At 37.1% G+C, this 21,725-nt stretch overlaps 1 protein-coding gene across 1 annotated transcript in view; it reads right to left on the bottom strand.

The window, feature by feature from the left end:
* The window catches only part of MYCBP2 (MYC binding protein 2), a 254,502-nt gene that overhangs the window by 191,923 nt on the left and 40,854 nt on the right, over positions 1-21,725 (bottom strand). Inside the window, exons 3-8 of the mRNA XM_063102315.1 lie at positions 21,386-21,601; positions 13,945-14,098; positions 6,893-7,089; positions 2,014-2,256; positions 1,716-1,787; positions 183-279 (exon numbers count right to left, since the gene is read on the bottom strand). Coding sequence (XP_062958385.1) covers positions 183-279; positions 1,716-1,787; positions 2,014-2,256; positions 6,893-7,089; positions 13,945-14,098; positions 21,386-21,601 — 979 coding nt within the window. The remainder of the gene's footprint in view (positions 1-182; positions 280-1,715; positions 1,788-2,013; positions 2,257-6,892; positions 7,090-13,944; positions 14,099-21,385; positions 21,602-21,725) is intronic.

The following is a 21,725-nucleotide window of genomic DNA, read 5'->3' as shown; positions in this document are numbered from 1 at the left end:
TATACTATCCTCATGTGTATTAACTTTATATACACTAAAAAATGTTTTGCATGTCAAGATTGTTTAAACCCGTTTGTAAGCAAGCACTATTCCTTGCTAATAATTCTTTAGGTCTACGTAGCCTCACATGCACACTTCTTAAAATCACTTGTGAAGTGAAAAAATAACTAGCTGAGACATACCTGGTAACATTACAGTACCATCTTGTTCCAGTGTTTCAGGGCTTATTCTTATGGCTGTCATGCTGTGGTTATTCACATCTCTATATAATAAGTAACCCTGATAACGACAAAAAATTCTCCTGTTAAAATATTTTTTCATTACCAATTCAGCAGAAAAAGCAGCCATACAATTCCATATGACAGTTTTTTCAAGTAAAATTATACGTCAATGTTGATGTCTAAAAGATATTAAAGATTAAAAATATAAGAACATGGGTATACTTTAATAAGAGGAGGAACTGTACACAACTGGGTATTAATTTAATATATAATCTCAGATACATATATAAGCTACACTAAACAGGACAGTACATTTTGTTCAAAATGACTTTATCATTTGACAAGTAAATAATATAAATGATCACTGTAACTTTAACAAATTTTTTAAGGAAAAAAACTAAGTATTTAGGTTGCTATCTCAAAATGGAGAAGTGGTTTCAGATGAAGTGATAGGCCATTGAACATAATGCTGTAATAATATATTTTCCATGGCATTATTTCTTGGATAAAACATAGTATGGTGGCAAATAAAAATTTGATGAGACATTTTAAACCACCTTAAGTTTTAAGGGACAATGACTGAGTTATTAATTAGGTATTTAAAATGTAATTTCAAAATCTCCCCACTAGTTGATATAGCATTATTTTTCATATAACAACAATAATTCCTTCAGTTTTCAAAATACTTTCAAATATCTTTTATCATTTGATGCTGACAACAAATCCCATGAGCTTGGCAAGGAAGGTGTGCAGGGAAAACTTTATTCTCTATTTTTCCACAAGGGAACCTGGGCTTCGCCTCTCAGGAGGGGATAGTATGGAAATAAATAGGACCCCCTTGGTCCATCCTCCATTTGCTTTTCTCCACGGATGGTGGAGTAATGTATCTGATTGCTGACCTAGTAAGAAGCTGACACCCATCTGGCTATGATGGTCAGAGGATGAGACCGCAGCATTAAGAAAGCAACATAGGCCTAGGTCTTTTCTCTATTTTGTGATTCTCTGCATAATCCTCCATGCAGGTAGCAGTCTACTCGGCAGGCCAAACACTGTTCACTAGAAGATACTGGATCTAGACTTATAATGAAGGAGCTTGTTGGCAAGAAGCCCTAATTTGGCCTCAGTTCACATATACATTCTCAATTCAGATTTGCTAATGATAAAGGTGGTCTTTGATTCTTATCTAGAAGCTCACTTAAACAAGACCTCCAAAGAAGATTATTTTTATTCTCATTTTACAGCTAACTGACAGAGGACCAAATAAGCTGAGTTGCCCAGAGTCATACAGGTAATAAAAAGCAGGGACATAACTAAACTTGAACCTCTACAAATTCTGAGCCAGTGTTCTTTACACTACACTATACCATTGTTATAGCCAGATTATTAAAGATACACCATTTCTGTTTAAATAAAAGTGATATTATTTATTGATTTAAAAAGTACAAACCACATATTTTAAAAGATAAGTTTGATTTATTATGGATATTCTCCTACCTGAGCATAACCTAACCAAGACTTTTTTTCTTTTCTGTTTCTGATGCGGGATGTAGAATTGTATATATGGCCCTGCAGAATAACGAAAGTTAGTTGATCAACAGTTTCATAATTAATAATCAATGGAAAATAATGCAAATGGACGAATGACATTTAATGCTTATATTTCAATTATAATTTTTTAAAGAAGTATTATTACCTCAAAATTAGTACTCTAAAAATGAAGCTAGAAAAAAACAGGACTCAATTTAGTATGAATCTAACTGCTATGATTAAGAATTGTAAGGAATCACATTACCCTAACTGTTCCACTGTATCCAGAGCCAATTTTGTATAATCCATCCTTGCATAACAGATACAGAAAAAATCCATCATTCTGAAGTAAACACTGGTCATCTTCATCGACAGATATTTCTTTCAATGGCCACTTGTGCATTAAAGCTGCTTTCTTAATACCATTGCTAAACCAGTCCTGAATTTGAATTTTTCCCACCAAAACTGCTTGTACACTTCTCTGTAGCGAATTCAGTATTGTTGGCACCTATCGAAAGAGAAGAAAAAAATAAAAAGACATTTTAAATGTTTCAAACACAAAACAGAAAAAATAAAGACATTTTAGTAATATATCATTTATAAGAAAATAACCTGTTCACAACGATCATGTTTGACATGCCAGTAAAAGTAACAATTAAAAATTCATCCTTACGAAGCAAATCTCAAGCAAACTAGACGTCCTTAATCTGAAGATTCCATGTCACTCACCAAAACTATAAAATCTTAGCCATTATTTCAAGTACTCTGTCTCAACAAACCTATCATTGCCTTGTGGAACTCAGATTGCATTAATACATAAAACTTTCTCATTCACTAGCCATGTTTCTTATTTTACCTTTTATATTTTCTTTGTCACTCTGTGCTGCATTCTGGATAATTTCTTCCTCTTTATCTTTCAGTTCACTATTTCTATCTTCAACAATATTATTCACTAGTTAACCAACCCATACACATACACATTCTATATCAAGTAATTTCAATATCTAAGAACTTGACAGGATTGAATCTGCTGTATTTGTTTTTACTGTCTATGATGATGTGTTTTCTCCATGTGCATTTTTGTTTGTTTGTATGCTCAAGTGCAATAGTATTTTCTCTGCAGGAAGCCTTTGCAGGCCAGAGTTTATTCCCCCCAAAATGGATTTTAATCTCCATCAATAAGGTACCTTGCACTACTACCACACCTACTCTACTTTAAAATCTAAGCTTTTTGGAATAGACAGGTAATATGCATTTGAACCCAAAACGATTTGAGATTTTAAGAGTCATACATTCTCAGAGATGACTTCTCTCCCTACAGCCACAGGAAGGCCAAGAGTTTGTGAAATGGATTCTTGTGTTGTTTTAGTACAAGGACCAGGGGACAAAAGGATTCCAAGAAGAGTAGAAAGGGATTAAATAATAAGAGTAGAAACCTGGAGTAAGGAGATTGCTCATGTTTGACAAGGAGAGTTCAAGATCATTGAATAAGTCACCAAAAAATGACCAATATCTTTGGTCAATATCTTTTGCTATCTTTGGCCTGCTAACAACAGGACTGAGACAGCCCTCCCTTCTGTCCTAGGGGTTTTCCAAGGAGCCAGAGAAGAGCAGATAATCAGGCCCTAAACCTGTAACTTCTTTCTCAATTTCCAAAACCAACCAAAAGAATTAAATTAAATTTGCCTATAAGGAGCATTATATTCCCCACTACCAAAAATGGTGAAGAGCTTATTTATTTCATAGTTGGATACTGTAAGCTTAAAATGTTGTATGTGTAGATAAAGTAAACAAATCAATTCATAAAAAATCATAATCTACCAATCAAGAATATAGCAGACTGACATCATATTCTTTTATTTTAATAGAGAAAAGATACTTAAAACTATGACAAAATTCCATACTTGAAAATTTGGGGCAAGATGGGAGGTGAGGAGGAAGGTAGAGAGCAAGACAATGCAAAAGAAGAGGAGGTGAAAATGGGTTAAAGATCTGAGTTTGTGCCAAAATTCATCTTATTACCTTTAATGCTGCACAGTTAAACACACATGTAGCTTAACTCAAATACTGTAGATCATTTGGACAGATCAAACTACTATAATGAGTGAGAAAAAGCAGGGAATTCCTACAGACAGAAATTGAGATGAAACAGTAACTCATGATCAAGATGGCAGAATAGATGGTCCCCAGCATCACTCTCTCCCACAGCCTATCAATTTACAATTATTAAAAAGCAAAGACTGACAACTGGGGACTACTGGAGCTCAGTTGAAAGAGGAGGAGAGATCTTCGGAGCTCATGAAGGTTGGAGAAGCCGTGGCAAGAGAAAGAAGGGATGGCTCCAACCATTTTGAGCTGTGACTGCTTCAGGGCAAGCCCCAGTGAGAGGTGGGAAGAAGTTGTACCACATAAAAGCCACAGCTGAGCCCTCTGCGTGAAGTTGCTTAGAGTCTGCAGGGGAGAAGAGGGCCTCAGTGGGAGAGAAGCCCATCTTACCAGGTTCAAGGCCAGTGAGACCACTGACAGGGTTCCTGTGGCCCCACACAGCAAGGGTTGCACCCCATCAAAGAAAGGAGCCACCCAGAGGCCAGTGAGTCATCACGAGGGACCCATGCACAGCTCACCCCACAGGAAGCATTTAAAATGCAGATGGAGGCTGGCCCGCCAGGGAAATATTGGGGTGAAGGCAGCTGATCTTCCTTCTAATTGGCACAGGTCCATTCTGTGGAAACTGATCAGGAGACAGAATCGCAGAAGGCACAGTTTGCTGGAAAGACTCAGTCCCAGGTCAGAATTTCCACACAGCCCCGTTGTATCTGACCTCACAAGAACCAGAAGTGATTAAAAGGCCAACAATTAAAATCCAGTCTGCACAAACAACCTTCCCCAGAGAATCAGCAGCAAAGCAGCAATTTAGCTCAACCACAGGGCTCAAGTGCTGATCCCTGAAAGAAAGTGAACCGAGATGCCGGGTACTATTCAAGCTTTATTAAAGAAAGAAATCTGCCGGGCTGCACTCAAAATGGAGGACAGCCCGGGGCTGCCCTGAAAATGGGGGACAGCAGCAACAATGAGTTTGCGAGGGTTTATATTAGCTTTTGGGTGTGAAATGTACGGGCAGAGAGACCATTAGGTTGATATAACTGGGTGGAGAACTGCACCGATGCAGAAGCAGAAAGTTGTTTCTAAGTCAGGAGGCTTCTGCTAAAGGGAAGGGGGGAGGGGATTGGTGCTGGAGTGGAAGACGAGGTGGGCAGCTATTTCGTGCTGGTGCTTATTGTGTGCACAATGGCGCTGGCCACGTCCAAAATCGATCAATCCCCACAGGAAGTGACCCCAATTTTGGAATTAACCAAAACCACAAAACAGAGACAAAGTTCTGATATTAACCAGTAAATGTCTAATACCACCAAAGAACACCTATAAAAACTAGAAGAGGTAGTAGCCTCCTCAAATGCCCAGGCGTTAGCATAAAGATACAAAGATTGAAAAAAAACAGAAATATGACACCATCACAGGGAACAAACCAAGCACCAGCAACGGACCCAGAGGAACAGCGGATTTATGAAATGTCTGACATAGAATTCAGAATAACACTCTTAAGGATGTTCAGGGAGTCACAAGAAAATATGAGTACAAAATTAAATGGTATTTGGAAAACAATCCAGGAGCAGAATGAGAAACCTGACAAAGGAACTGAATCAATTTTTTAAAAAACAACAACAACAAAAAAATGGAAATTCTATAAATAAAAAAGAATACATTAAAACTAAAAAACTCAATAGAAAGTTCCAACAGCAGAATTAACCAAACTAAGGAAAGAATCAGTGATCTCAAAGACAAAGCATATGAAATTTTCAAACCAAAGGAGCAGAAAGAAAAAAGAATAAGAAAAAAGTGAAACAGAAATACAGCAAATATGGGACTTCCTCAAGTGAAATAACCTCCACATAACTGGCATACCTGAAGGTGAGAAAAAAGGAAGAGATACAGAAAGCATATTCAAGAAAATAAAGGCTGAAAATTTCCCAAGTATGGAGAAAGATGACAGCATTCAGGTACACAAGCTCAGAGATTGACAATCAAATTCAATCCAAAGAGGAACACCCCAAGGCACATCATAATCAAATTATCAAAAACCAAAGACAAACAAAGGATACTGAAAGCAGCTAGAGAAAAGAAACACACAACATTCAAAAGAGTCACAATATGTCTCTCAATGGATTTGTCAGTAGAAACCCTACAGGCCAGAAGAGAATGGGATGATATATTCAGAGTACTGAAGGAAAAAGACTGTCAGTCAAGAATTCTGTATCCAGCAAAAGCAACCTTCAAATATGAAGGAGAAATAAAGAATTTCCCAGACAAACAAAAGCTAAAGGAATTCACCAACACTAGACCTGCCTTATAAGAAATGCTAAAGGGAATTCTTCAATCTGAAAGAAAATCACTCTAAGGGACAGCAGGAAAACATCTGAAGGTACATAACTCACTAGTCAAAGTAAGTTCACAAGCAACCTCAGAATACTCCAATGTCATAAAGGGGAGAATAAACCTCTTAAATCCTTAGTATGAAGACCAAAGGACAAACCTAATAAGACAATAACAAATACAACCGCATAAGAGACAGGCAATATTAAAAGATATAACTTGAAACAACAAAATGTAAAAAAAGTTGGGCGGGAATGATGCCAAAGCATAGAGTTGCTTGGTTCTTTCTTTTTTCTTAAATATCAAAATTAAATTGTTATTAGTACAAAATAATCTGTTATAACTGTAACATGTTTGTGTAAGCCTCATAGTAACCATAACACAAAAACTTATAACAGACATACTAAAATAAAAGAGCAAAAAACCAAAATAAATCAGGCACAGGAAGACAAATACTGTATAATCTCTCATAGAAACAGAGAGTAAAATAATGGTTACCAGAGGCAGGGGGAGGAAAACAGGTGGACTAACGGGTACAAAACTATGCTGTCTATCCTAAGTGAATCACTGTGCAGTACATCTATGTACAGAAGCAACACACTGTATACCACAAAAATAAATATAAATAAAATTGAAAAAAATGTAAAAAGTTAAATAAATAAATTGTAACTTGGTATCTTACGAATTTCTAAGCCATTATAAATATGAAATACCTGAATAGTTTGGCAAGCATGGCTACCATTGTTGGTGAGGATAGCAGAGATGGCCTGAAGTGTCCTTCCTGTTTCTCCCCAAGAAGCCACCAGACTAAAGAGGCAAGCACAGGAAAGTGCTGTCAGGGACTGTCCTGTGCTGTCATTCATTCCAGTACTTCGAACAGTGATTTCCAAAAGGAGCTGGAAGAGAGACTCTGTGGATAAAATAGGATTCAATTATATTCATTTAACACACAGAACATTATACGTGTATATTTATTTTTTATACCTTATCTCATTACGAACAAAATTTAATGTACCTAGAACACTTACTTTGCATTAGTTTCTCACTGCCCTTTTTCCCCAAAAGTTAAAATATTTATATAACATGGTCTTAGAGAACATTTAGTTCAAATCCTTATTTCTGTAAAAGAAAAAATGAAATCTGTCTAAGGTCATTATAAACAAGCCTGCCTAGAGGCATTCACATATTTAAGAAATTCATCCTATCAAGTAACAGACTACTCACTGCATTTATTTTACTTTTAGATTGGAAGGAGTATGGGCTTTTTTAAATGTTAAGTGTCCAGAAAATAATGTATATATTTGCAAAACAACAAAAGAATACATAAAACATATGCTATAATTTGTTTTAACATAAAATTGATTTTATCGTTAACATAATAGCAGTTCACACTTACAGAGGATGTAATTTATTTTTACCCTAGAAAAACCTCCAAGTCAATAGGACACATTTCCTCCTCCTTTAAGATAATGAAATTCAAACATAGGGAGGTTAAAAGATTTTCCCTAAATCACAAAGCCATTTAGTGGCAAAGGTGGAAAAATAACACGTGAATGTTCTATGACCAACAGAGGTCTCCACTCAAGATTGAATCAACAGACATCCTCTGGGTATTTACTCTGAAGAAGGTTAGAAGGATTTGAAAACTCTTAAAGAGTGTGTATCTGTGGGAGGAGGGAGGAGGGAGGAGGAAGGAGGGAGAGGGAGAGGGAGAGAGAGAGAAGTCAGAAAAAGATGAAAAAGCTGATGAAGGGAGGAAGGGAGGAAGGAAAGCAAGAAAAAGAACCAATGTATCGCAATTCTCTGAAAACTAAAAGGCCACTTATGGTTTATTTGGTAACTCAGAAACCTAGGTGTCCCCTCATCTTCCACATCTAATCCTAAATTAAGTCCTGTTTATTTTACTTCCTAGTTAATTCTTCCTCTTTCCTCTATCTCATCACCATCTTCCCAGTCGATGCCATCACCATTCTTAACTGGAATACTAGAAAGTGTTCACAAGTTATCTCCTACTTTTGCCCCCGATAGCCAAAAATAATTTTTAAACCAAAAATCTACTTGTCTACTCAAAATCCATTCACTCCTTTGTTAACTCCTTCCTCTTTCTCTCCTTTACTTCATTTGTCTGCATATCTTTCACTTCTATTTTTTTCTATCTATCCTTCCCTCTGCCTTTCCCTCCAACTATCCTTTCTTCCCTTCATCCTTTCATTTCTCTCTCCATTTGTCCATTCTTCCTTCTGTCCATCAATCCATCCTTCTTCCCATCATTATCCTTCAGCTATTCCATCCTTTAGTTACTCAGCAAATATTTACTGAATTCTTCTTGCACACTAAGAACTATTATTCTAGGTTGGGCTAGTACACTGGTAAACAAGATAAAGAATGCTTCCACCCTCAAAAAAGTTAGATTCAAGTTGAAGAAAATAATTTAAACCAATAATTTTAAAAAATAAGTGCTATAAAATAAGGAATTTTTTAAAAAATGAGTAGTGTAAAGAGATGGAGAATGACTTTCAACTCCTCCTAGCACAATAACCAACCCTCTTAACATGGCCTGTAAACTTTCACATGTCCACGCCTCCTTCCTCACCTATATTGCAAGACCCTCCCTTCCTTCACTCTCCACATATTAGTCTTTTTTCAGTCATTCTCCTGCCTGCCTCAGAGCCTCACTACATGCTGTCCCTTCTTCTTGGAACACTTATAACCTAGTTCACTCCTTCCTGTTCATCCCTCAAAAACGGCACCTCTTCAGGAAAGCCTGTTAAAGACCATCAGAACTCCCTCTACTTTCCTCCATACTATTTATCCACACTTGTAATTATACATGTGTCCAAGTGCCTGTTGCTAAGTTCCAATAGCAGTAGTATCATACACACTTAGTACAGAACATAGGAGGTGATTAGTGTTACAATTAAGTGAATTCCTGAGAACTTATATTCTAACCTTTAATTGAACAGAAAAATACATATAAGAGAATGATATTTTAAGTAGATTTAGAAACCTAAATCTATTTGCAAAATGAAGATAGTTGTATACTAATCATTAAGATATTCCAACAGTAAAAGTTAATACAAATATACACATATTTTCATGAATAACATGAGAATAAATGTGATACTGTGAAAATACATATTTGGTCTTCATTCACATCTCCGGACATACAACTCCTAAAATCTTTGTAATTTCCAAAGTGACAAGAGCTGTTTCCTATGTTAATGATGACTGGCAGTCACTAGGTAGCTTCAGGATGGGGGCTGGTCACAGGAAAGACCAAGATGGGATTTTTAGCCCAACCTCTGGGGAGAGGAAAAGGGCTGAAGGTTAAGCTGATCACCAATGGCCAATGATTTAACAATCATGCCTATGTAATGAGGCTTCCATGAAAACTGAAAAGGCCTGCATTTGGACAGCTTCCGGATAGCAAACACGTGGGGGTTTTCACCTCTACTTGCTGGGAAGGTGGTGCACCCCAACTCCACAGGGACAGAAGCTCCTGTACTTGGGACCCTTTCAGACCTCACCCTATGTATCTCTTCATCTAGCTGTTTATTTGTGTCCTTTAGGATATTCTTTGCAATAAATGGGTAAATATAAGTGTTTCCTCGAGTTCTGTGAGTTGCTCAGCAAATTAACTGAACCCAAGGAGGGGGTTGTGGAAACCCTGATTTATAGTTGGTTGGTCAGAAGTTCCAGAGGACTGGATTTGTGACTGGCATGTGAGGTGGGGGGCAGTCTTGGGGACTAAGCCCTCAACCTGTGGGATCTGACGCTATCTCTAGGTAGATAATGTCCGAACTGAATCGGAGGACACTCAGCTGATGCCCACTGAGGAACTGGTTATTTGCTTGCTAGTGGGGAGAAAAAGCCCACACATTTGGTCATAGAAGTCAGAAGTCCATCTTCTGTGCTGCTTGTTGCTGAGTAACAGTGTAGAGGAAAGACTATGTTTTTCCCACTCATTCACTCATTCAATAATCAAATGGGAGAAAAAGGGTAACTAATGGGATTACGATATTAGATCAAAGGAAAAAAAGTGGAGGCAAGTTTAAAAAGAAATTTATTAATAAATAGCCAAATTGCTACTTACATCTTGGAGCTAATTAAACAAAATAAAAAATATGAAGTAATGTTAAATCCCTTATACAGAAATATACAGAGGGGTCTTGGAAAAGTTCATGGAAAGATTCGTATTGTCTTTTAATTCCATTTTTCCATGAACTTTCTGAAGTACCCTTGTAAGTCAAAGCAGTGAAAAGATGAGAAGCAAGCACTAAAAGGATAAAAGAGAGAAACCAAAAACAGTATAATAGCATTTGAAACTGTTAGCAAGAAAATAAAAAATGAATAAACTAATAAGGTGAAAGTTTTGATAGAAGATGCTTAGGCTAAAGCACACATTATAATTTCAAAAACTAGCATTAAGAACAAGACCCATTTTAAAAAGAATAAAGGGCATATTTACATACAGAATGGATACAAAGGAAAGCATATAACAACCAGTAGGAGACAAAAGAATGGTAGAAGATCTAGGATGAAAGAAATGATTGGCATGTTGTTCAAAGGAAGAAATATACAGGTTTCAGTGGATTTCTTAAAATATTCCAATTATTTGCTAACTGACAAACCAAAGCTAAGAAAAACCAGCAAAATATTCTTAAATAACATACACTAAATCTTCAGTAAAATGCTGTCAAGCCAGGTAGCACATCACAATAATAATATACTCACTGGTGCTACCATAACAATAACCAACCAGGTGCCCATTTCTTAACATATGACACTTTTTATTTGGTAATAGCATTTAATAACTGTGGTGGGGGCGGGATGCAGAGAATTTAAAATCTTCAGCTTGTTTTAGTGGCCAGAATTCTCCTCTCCCACTAAAACAAAACAAAATCAAACACAACAAAATCACTATCTGTGACCAAAAAAAGAAACAGCTGACATGTAATCTGGTTCGTGCAATTAGTTTTTCATACATGGGTCTAATAAAATCCAAACAGCCAAGCAGAGAAAAAGAACCATACTCTAGTCCAGACTGGCAGTAAAGTCTCCAGACAAGCAGCATTAGCATCTTATTCCAGATGTAAATTCATGGGCACTGCCCCAAATCTACTGAATCAGAAACTCTATAGGTAGGGCCCAAATGACTTTCATACATACTAATACTTGAGAAACACAGCTCAAGAACTTCTGAGAATTTTCCTATAATACTAGAAGGATCTAGAAAGCTCTAGACTCTGTGGAGACCCAAGGTCGGCATCGGAGAAAAGCAATTAGCCAATTTAAAAATTATGTTTCCATCTGTATTTCTATTCCTCAATACCCTTTAAGTAAAAGCTCCTATCTTGTGTAAAGGATTGTGTTTTAAGCCTAGGTCACTAGCATGAAAGGCAACTGAAACACACTTGTAGGAAAAATAAACACTCTTATTTAATGAAAGTTACTACTAAGTCAGAAGCTTTATCCATAACACAAATAGATTTTTATTTATAATGACTACAAAAGAAATGCCCTCTTTGTTTAGAGACTTTGGGGTTTGTAGCATTTATTTCCTCTTGCCCTTTTTTTTTTTTAAACTATTGTTGGGTAAACAGAATAACTTAATCAGGCCCCTGTGGCCTGGGTCCAGTTGGGGGAGGTACAGTGCATTCTTTGTAAATAAGTTGCCTGTGGGTGGAGTTAGTGCACATGTGTGGCACAGCGACTTGGCTGAGGACTGCCTAAGGCGTTCGCCTGCATGGCCATGCTCTCGAACCTACCTATGGCTCCAAGGACCTTTTCGCCAGTTATCTAGCTCCTAGACCTGCATGTGAAGGGTCTGGTGACCCAGCCTGGTGTGTGAAGGGTTTGTGACCCAGTACGACAATGGGTTTGAGGGGTCTGTGAGCTCCACACCCAGCCCTAGTTCAACAATTGGCCCAGTCTGCAGGATTATGGGCAGGTAAAAGAGTGCAACAACTATCCAGAGTAACAAGTTATAAAAATGAATGTTAGCTATTTTGGCTAAAGGTTTAATAACAATGATTTCAGTTAAAAGTTACTTTAAGATTTGAGAATTATTTCTGAATTCCAAGGATTTATATTTTGTTTTTTTCCCATCAACACAATTATCAAGAAATGTCTATGAATGAACTATAACTATTAAGCCACAACTTCAGTGGAACATAGCAAAATACCTTATGTTGGGCTCTTTTTATCTGCCTATAATCCAGCCAACTGGGCCAACTGCCAAGCTCTTTTACCTGCCTGTAATCCTGCCGACTGGGCCAATTGTCCAGCAGCAGTGCCCCACATCTGTCCTCCAGAGAAACTCAGTTCTCCTAGGCTTCAGGGTCTGTGATGGGTGGGTCGCTCTCCCAAATTTCTGAAAGGCCCTCAGGGCCTTTTCATTGTTTTGGCTATTAGCACCTAGCTGCCCCATCCCCAGCTCCTTAACTACTTGAATCAGCTTGGCTTACACCGGCTATTCACTCACAGTCCCCGGCAATTCTGCAGTGTTCGCCCACAGTTCAAACAACTGCATTCACTCAGTCACTCTTTTCTCGGGTTTATATGGTACCCGTCGAGCCATCTGCTTTCTCGGGTTTATACAGCACCCAGCCAGCCATCGAGTTTATGTGGCAGCCTCCGAGCCTTCTCGGGTTTAAGTGGCACCTGGCGAGCCATCTGCCTTTGGACAAACGCAATATGCATCATCTCCAGGGCACGTTATACCATACCCATAACTGCAGCAGCCAGGGGCTCTCCCTGTTTCTGCTGTTTTACTGTCTCCCCAAGTCAACCAGTTCAGCCTGAGTGTATAGGACGTAGGTTGTGAACTGGGTCACCTGTGGATCGCCCACCAGTTGTCCATCCAGTCCCATAGGCTGATTATGCTTCATTTTCTGATGCACAACAGGTCACGCCTGGAGACGCATGGTCTCCCCCAACTCACCATTAGGTTCGTCATTGTCCCTGGTGTGAGAGGCAGGAGTGGCCAGTCGCTGCACATTATCCGCCAACAACTCTGCTTTCCACTTCAAATCTCCATCAACTTACAGCATAGTGAGCAGTAGCCAGGCTCCAGTCAACAGGAAAGTGGCCACAGGGCAAAGCACACTCAAAAGTAGCCACATTTCCTCCTTCTTCCAAGGGCTTTCGGTTCCTGTACCTGTTCAGAATCCTGCTCACTACGCCAACTGTTGGGCTGTTTTTACCTGCCCGTAATCCAGCCTACTGGGCCAACTGTCGAGCTCTTTTACCTGCCTGTAATCCTGCTGACTGGGACAATTGTTGAGCTAGGGCTGGGTCTGAAGCTCACAGACCCCTCAAGCCCACTGTCCAGACTGGGTCACAAACCCTTCACACACCAGGCTCGGTCACCAGACTCCTCACACATTCTGGCTGGGTCACCAGACCCTTCACACACAGGTCTATGAAGTAGGTAACGGGCCAAAAGGGTCATAGGTTCAACAGCATGGCCACGCAGGGCAGATGCTTGAGGCACTAGACGACAGCCGAGTTGCCACACCACACAGGCGCACTTACTCCACCCACACAGAACTTATTTACAAAGAATGCACCACACCACCTCCAACTGGACCCAAAGCAAAGGGCCCTGATTAAACTATTCTATTTTCCCAACACTTTAAAACATTATATCCCTGCTGTTTCAGTACCAGAATTAAAGACTGTCTGACAGGCTATTTATTGTGTGTGCTTCATCAGAGAAGCCATTCTCTTTTAAATGCTTCATTAGATGACTCCAAGCTCTTACCTAGGACGTCAGGTGGCTCTGACTGAAGGCCTTCTGGCTGTTGACCTTGAAGCACATTGAGCAGGGCTTGAAGACTTCTGAGACACAGGGATGGATGAGAAAATCGCGTCTCCTTGATCAATTCAAAAACCTCACAAAGTCCAACCTCAATAATCTATTTAAGATGAAAAAAAAATGCTTTATAATATGTAAGCTACTTACCATTTCTAGGCAGTTTTAGCTGGTACAAGTTACTTCCACAGCAAGCCATAAACTATTGCCATATTTAAAAGGCAAGAACAAAAAAGCAACATATCAAAAAAACAGTACAGTATGTTTAACACAAAGATTTAGAAAACCATCTGGTTACATGGAAGGCTAAAAAACTGTTTATAAATTAGTTTTAGTATAATGACACAATAATGAAACATCATGAAAATGGCTTGTAACAGCAAACTAGAAACTAGATTGCATTCACTCAGAAGAAATAAATTGTATTAATTTACAAAGTCCATTTGGTTGTACTTAAGTAAAATTCAGCACTCTTTTTGGTTAAAAGTCATGTTAATTGCTACTTATAACCAGAAATTAAGTCAATACAGCACATATATTGAAAAGATTTTACAAGGAGCTTTTTCATCTTAGCCTTTCCTATAATGGTACAGTCACCATATTATTATTTATAGGTGGTGTCCCTTATTCTTGAAGGATGATCAAGAAGAGAATTAAAAACTACTTAGCTAAAAATATCACTGGTACTTTAATTATCTTATCATTCCTCATCAATACCAAGAAAAATCTGATTAAGTATCTAGCAAAAGAGATAAATCTGTAACTAAACAGTGACAGAGCAAATTGTAACAAACTGGTATAATGATAAACCTTCAGAAGATTGATAAAACAGTAGACAATGAGATTCCATTTCTCAGTCAACGTCAACATTTTGAAAACCAGATTTATAAGATCTCTTCAGGAGGTGTTAAAGTAAATTATTTGGAGAAACAACAGAAAAAGTTAAAATAAGACTAATTAGTAGAAATTCTTCAAAGCATTAATTCTACTGGACATAATAGTGGAAGAATATTCTTTCTGCTGAGGTTTTTGAATTAATTCATATATTACATAAATATTTCCTAAGCACTTATTTTGTGCAACTCACTATAGGAGACATGAAAACATACTAGACCCCGTCCTCTAAGCTTAATAGGGTAAATGAACCATGTATATCATTCTTACCCAGCCCAGACCTCTGCTATAGCACTTATTACATTATAGTGCAACTGACTATTTTTATTTCCATTTTCCCAACTAAACTGTGGTCTCCTTGTGGATAAGGAAACATATCTCAAATGGCTTAATATATGCCATGCCCAGCCCAGTGCCTCGCACATGGTGGGCATACATAAATATTTGTTCAATTACTCACACAGATGTATGCCAAAAACCACCGCAACTCAGAAATACAAGTGTACTTTGAAAAGTTCATGGAAAGATTCATATTATTTTTATTCTATTTTCCCACAAACTTTTTAAAGCACCTTCATATATTTTCCAGACAAGGGTCAAATCAGTTACAGGGAAGTCAACTGCAGTTGTCATTTGGAAGGTTTCTAAAGAATATATATAACTGAGAATTCAAAATAACTAGTAGGATTGTCTTTAGACAAGTTATCTAAAATCCTAGCAGGCTTGATTATAACTATGATTACAGAAGTGCTTGCACAGAGTCTCAATTGATTAAATACACTAAGCGATGAAATTTTTCTATTATAGTTTCTTTTCAAGAAATGGACCAGCAAACAAAAGCATGCTGTCCAAGATTTCCATCTCCTTATGTACTTACAGAAAACAGAAATCTGAAGTCTAAGATCTTCTCAGCACAAAACATGGGACCATTCTCAGGCCAACAGGAGACTGCTACATTCTATCATTCTTTAAGATTGCTTAAGCTCCTACCAACCATAACTTTTCCTAATTCCAAGAAGATCTTCACAGATGACATTTTTGGCTAGGGTTCATCTATATAAGTGAGTACTTATAGAGAAATTTTTGAAGCTTGCCAGAAACAGTAAGGTTACTTAATGGACAGGTTCCCGAGTTGTCTCTCTGGTATGTTTAAGGTGTAATAACAAATGCACGACAACCAGCAACTAAGGAACAGAGAATGCAAGCTGGTTTTAGTGAAACATGGCCATAAAACGTTAGTCACAGTGACCACGACAGAGAACTCCCCTTTCACCTTGGTTAAACACTGTGAATTCTCACTAACCATCCAAATCGTGGTTCACTGTAGACTTTTTGTTTATTAAATGGGAAAACTAAAGTATTTACATAAAGAAATGAAGGCAGCAAGTGACAAAATAAAAATCAACCTCAAGTTTTCTAACCATTAAAGAACTATTAAATATTTAGCTCTTAATTACTGAGCAGAGGTACCAACATGTTCTTAAGAAAGTCTTTTTCTGCTGTTTAGCTGAGAGAATTTTATCAAAAGTATAACTTAGAAAGTGGACGCTAGAGTTTGAAGGCTGTCTTACAGTCACTGAAAACACACTAAATTTCCTCTTCCCTCAATACTAGGAAGGAGAGGTATAAGGAGAATAAATATAGAAGTGCAAATATAGTATGATTTCATTTGTATAAAAATAAATACATTTTTAATGTGTACATAAAAAGATAAAGTAAATAAAAATGTTTACACTGGCCATATTTTTAGTAATGGGATTTCAGAAATTATTTCTAATTTCTATTACCTCTTTACTAAAAATGTTCTTCATTTTTTAAATTGTAATTAATATTTATTGCCTTTATAATTAGCAAAATAGAATAATAAATGTGATTTAAAATAGAGTAACAATTAATTGTAAGATAACACCCTAAGCTTCAATACTTTCAATGATAAACCGTAACTAACCACCCAACATGTGACTTTCCACTTCTGTCCAGAAAACAGTCTTCTGTAGACTTACTGAATTTTACCTTTACTGTTGCTTTCAAATAATTAAATTCTGAAGGCTCTCTATTATACATGAAAGATGAAGGAACACAAACCCAAATAACTACCTGATATAGCCAATCCAATTTCAATGCAAGAAAAAGTGAGATAAAAGCATACTCAGCCAAAGAAAAGTGACAAAGAGTCTTCCAAGGTTTTTTTTTGGCTCTCCTCTAATCATTTATTTCCAAAGGTGACTTTATTATTTCACTAATAAGTGTAAACATAAAAGTTCAGTTACATCAAATTTTGATTTAATAATAAACGTTTCACCATTATTAAATTCTATGTTGTTCTATTAACAAGTCCTAGAATCAGTTCCAATACTTATAGAATACGTTTGAGAAAGCTCGAAAGGAAATCAAAAGTAAACTTACATGTTACTATAGAGTGAAGTATATATACTGCCTTTTAAAATTATTTGTACAAAACAAATATCTGGAAGAGACAATATTTACAAATAATTTTTTAAAAAGTCTAGATGGGTTGAGAACAGAAGACGAGAAGGAGGTAGCAGAGAAAGAGGAGGAGGAAGGGGCAGAGAAGGAGGAAGAATTCTGCTGCTCAGAGTTTGAATGTGAAATGTCTAAATTCCTATTCTCTTACATACAAATTTATCTATGACTACTACCACCTTTTTTGCTTCTTTTCACTAGCAGGGGAAAAAAGTGTTCCTAAGACTTTTCAAAGCTAATTTATTTTTTCAAACAATGTTCCTGGCCCCACCCCCTTGCCATCTTTCATAGAGTTCTGTTTCAACTGTGCCCCCACACAGCGATAATTCCCAAATCTCTATTTCTAGTTGGCACCTTTCTTTTGAACTTCAACCCTACATAGTATACACCGGACATCGCACACCTACCTCAAAATCAATATGTGCAGAACTAAACTTAATCATCATTACAGGCTAGCACTGTTCTTCCTCCAGTTCTCCCTCTCTCAGTAAATAGTATCACGACCCAGAAACTTTAAGAAACTGTTTAGACACTGCCTTCCCTTTCAGCTTCACAGCTAGCTAATTAACAATTCCTGTCAAGTCTGCTTCTTTAACATTTCTTGTATTCAAAACACTGCCATCACCATATTTTCCAAGACTCATTAACAAGATAACTGCAATCACCTCTAATCTGCTTCTAATCTCACCACCCTTTAGGGGATATGATTTAGCACCCAAGTAACCTTACTAAAATGCAAGTCTGATCACACTCTGTTGCTTAAAATCTTCAACATCGCCTGTTCACAAAAAAACATCTTAATTGGTTACTTAACACGTAAAGCCCTTCTTGATATAGCTCCTGCGCTCTCTCTCTCTCTTTCTCTCTCTCTCCGTCCCTCCGTCCCTCCCTCCCTCTCCTCCCCATCCTTGCCAGTGATCCTTTACTCCTAGCATGCCCTATCAATCCTTAAGGCACTAGAGGACAGTTATTGATTGATCTGTTTGTTGTTATTCCTATGAGACTATGCATTCTTGAGGGCAGGGATTGTGTCTCATCCTTTTCTTTTCAGGGCTTAATTCGATGTTGGCTACAAACTCAAAAACAATTTACTGAATTAAAAGATAAATAATTGAGTCTATGTAAGTCTACATCTTTTAATAAAACATGTGGCATGACTAGCTTCAAATGAGTTCAGATTGGAAGTATGAATCCTAAGTATTACTACTAAAAAAATTATGTAACTATAAAATTTGGACAGCTTTAAAGGATCTGGATATTAGTGACAGACAGTTTGAGTTGGGTAAAAAACTTGATATAAAAGCATTAAGATGAGGGTAAGAAAGGTCTTTAAAGTACCAATGATTACACAAAAACAAAAAGCAAAAATAGGTGACAATCAAGATCTACATAACAGTCAAATTCAATTTAATTAACTTTTAAAAGTCAAGAGGGGGAAAAATAAAATTGTATTACAATGATACTGCAAAAACAAATTAAAAACTTAGGGAATCATGTGAGGGAAAAGGAGTAGGAGGGAGAGTAAACTCAGGGGAGAAGGAAAGGGACAGCCACACATGTAGGAGGAGCCAGAGAGAGGAGCTAAGAAAAGGGAGAAACTGAGATAAAAGACAGCATCTGGGGTCTATCCAAAGCACAGAAATGGTCAAAAGGAAAAATAAGAATGACAACATTTCTCACCTGTCTTCAAGTTCCCATCACCTCAAACCCTAACGGCGCCATCTCTTCCTATGTACCAATCCTCATGACATATAAACAGCCTCCAAAGCACATCACCTGAAAGTTTCACTCCCTACCCATGCCCCCACCCACTGCATTCTGATTGCCTCTTCTTGGAGGCATTTCACTGCTTTTTCCCCTCTCTACATATCTCATTCATCACATGATCACATTTGATTCTCTTGAAGTTTCATGTCCTTAGATATAAATATTTCTTAATAAATCAAAGAGTTCCTTGAGAAGTAACTCAAATTCATTTGCACCTACATATCTTATTGTTTGTGTTTAACACAAACTACAGCTATCATTTATTGAGCACTTACTATGTACTAGGTACTGTTCCTTCAAGCACTTGACATCCATTAACTCATTTAGATTATCACTACAACCCAATGAGGTAGAAATTACTCCCAATTTATAGATGAGGAAGCTGAGGCATACATATGTCAAGTAACTTTCTTAGCATCACACAGCTAGAAATTTTAAAGGTGAATGTTTCAACCCAAGCAGTTTGGCTCCATAAACCATGTTCTTAACCACTACACTCTGTTTCCAGACAGGTCAGTAATTGGTGGAAAATTCAGTATTAATCACTAGGGCTATATGATCTTTCAATTTTCTTTGAAAGATCCACTTTTGACTCTATTAATCATGCTAAAATGATACTTTAACACTAGCTTATTCTGATGTTTGAAAACACTCAGATTATTATTGTTATTGATTATGCAATACCTTTTAATTTGAACTACAGATTACTGTTCGAAATCTACATAACTGTGTAAAAAATTTTTCTGGGTTTTTCTCTTCCGATACTGATCTTAAGCACCCTGATTGCTGTAGTACAGTGTGACTCACCCACATACAGAATGGTATTCTGACCAAAATTATATTATACAACTTCTGCAGCTTTATATCCTAGCTTATGTTTTTTTTCCTCCCCAACCTCTCCTAATTAAGCATAAGAAATTATATTTAGAGACCATGATCACTACCTGGACGGTCTTTCCTGGAAAAGATAAGCATGTTTGTTTTAAGTTTAAAAAAGAAGCTAGTAGGGTAGGTACAGTTAAGACACTGAAGACTGATGAAACATAGAAAGGAGAAACAGGAGGAGATAAGGACATTTGAAGATAGCTGATTAAGAGGCTGAGGAAGGTCACAAAATCTCTATTATCCTATGAAATAGGAAGCAAGTCATCTGCTGAGAATAAGGTGAGAGGAATCTAACAGTATAATTAAGGAAAGTGGTGCATTTAGGGATATCCATCACAAAACATGCAAGAGAATACAGACCAGGAACATAGGTTCCATCTGTGCTGCTATTTTCAGGCAAAAACTGTTTACATGATACCTCATGCATATGAATCAGTTCTCAAGAATAGTTTTAAGGTATCACTTTTATAAAAAGGCAATATACACAAATCATTTATAATAAAGATATTATTTTTAAATATGTCTATATTTAGAAAAAAAGTAATATGTATGAATCATATAAAGGTACCATTTTTAACATATGTCTATATTTTCACATTCTCTTTTGTTGGAAATACTAACTACACCAATTATATAGAAAAGTGTATATGTAAGATAACATTACAGTCTTGAAATATACTTAAACAGAACAGAGCACATTAAGAATAGATTGTTCTACAATACATGTTTCTATAACACCAATTAGCTTACATGCTTCTGGTATGTAAGGGAGTGATATCACAACAATGTAGAAGTTGGTTTGGTTCACATGTGATGTTTTTCCTATGCAAGGGGAGCTAGAATAGCAAGAGTATAAGTGTAAGCTTAGGCAGAAAAGGAAAAAGTTCTCAGCTCAGCTGCTGTACAACCAGGAGCCTTTCTCGTTCTATTTCAAAAAAAATTAAACTGTATACCTGCAGCACCCCCAGCTTTCCATGGCTCTTGGCTTGTGGCAGTTTGTGCCCATTTTACTGGCAGCCCACTGATCCAGAGCTCAACTTCCATCTACCATGGCTCAATGCCTCCATGCCAGCATTTTCACTCTACTTAATAGCACCTGTAATAGACTCCAACCCACTGATCTCCCTGCCTGGGCTTTCCAAGTACTCCCTACTGAGTTAACAATTATTGACTTTATTAGTGCACTAGTTATGACTTTGCATAGAATTTTCCTGGTCTGCCCCAAACCTATTTTTACCTAGAGCTATGTTATTTTTAGTGCACAATTTTACAAAAAGTAAGGTATTTTAGCAATGCATATATATGTCTTACAGCCAGAACATCTGTAGGGTATGCACCTATATAGAATTCAATGGCTTACCTTTGGAAGCTTGATAGGGGGCTCTTTGGATTCCTCCTCTTCATCACTATCTGATTCTCCACTCTGCACAGAGTTCTTAGATGCAGCTGCCAATGATGTTTCCTTTTTTTGCCATTCCAGAACACAATGGCGTACATTGCAGTAAATATTGAAGGCAGAAGGATTGCTATGTAGTTTGATATCTGGTATGATTACTGTATTTTCCAAGTTTTCAGACTGAAATACAAGATAGAATATTTCAATTTCACATTTCTTTCCATCATCATCAATTCCCATTTTAAATAAAAAAGTAAAGATTAGACAGGCTAACTGACTCAGAAGAAGTCATGAAAGTGACATA

This window comes from Cynocephalus volans, chromosome 7 (genome assembly GCF_027409185.1).
Source record: "Cynocephalus volans isolate mCynVol1 chromosome 7, mCynVol1.pri, whole genome shotgun sequence".
Classification (NCBI taxonomy): Eukaryota; Metazoa; Chordata; class Mammalia; order Dermoptera; family Cynocephalidae; genus Cynocephalus; species Cynocephalus volans.
The sequence above is the reverse complement of the archived record's forward strand: the minus strand, read 5'-3'. Positions and strand labels throughout refer to the sequence as shown.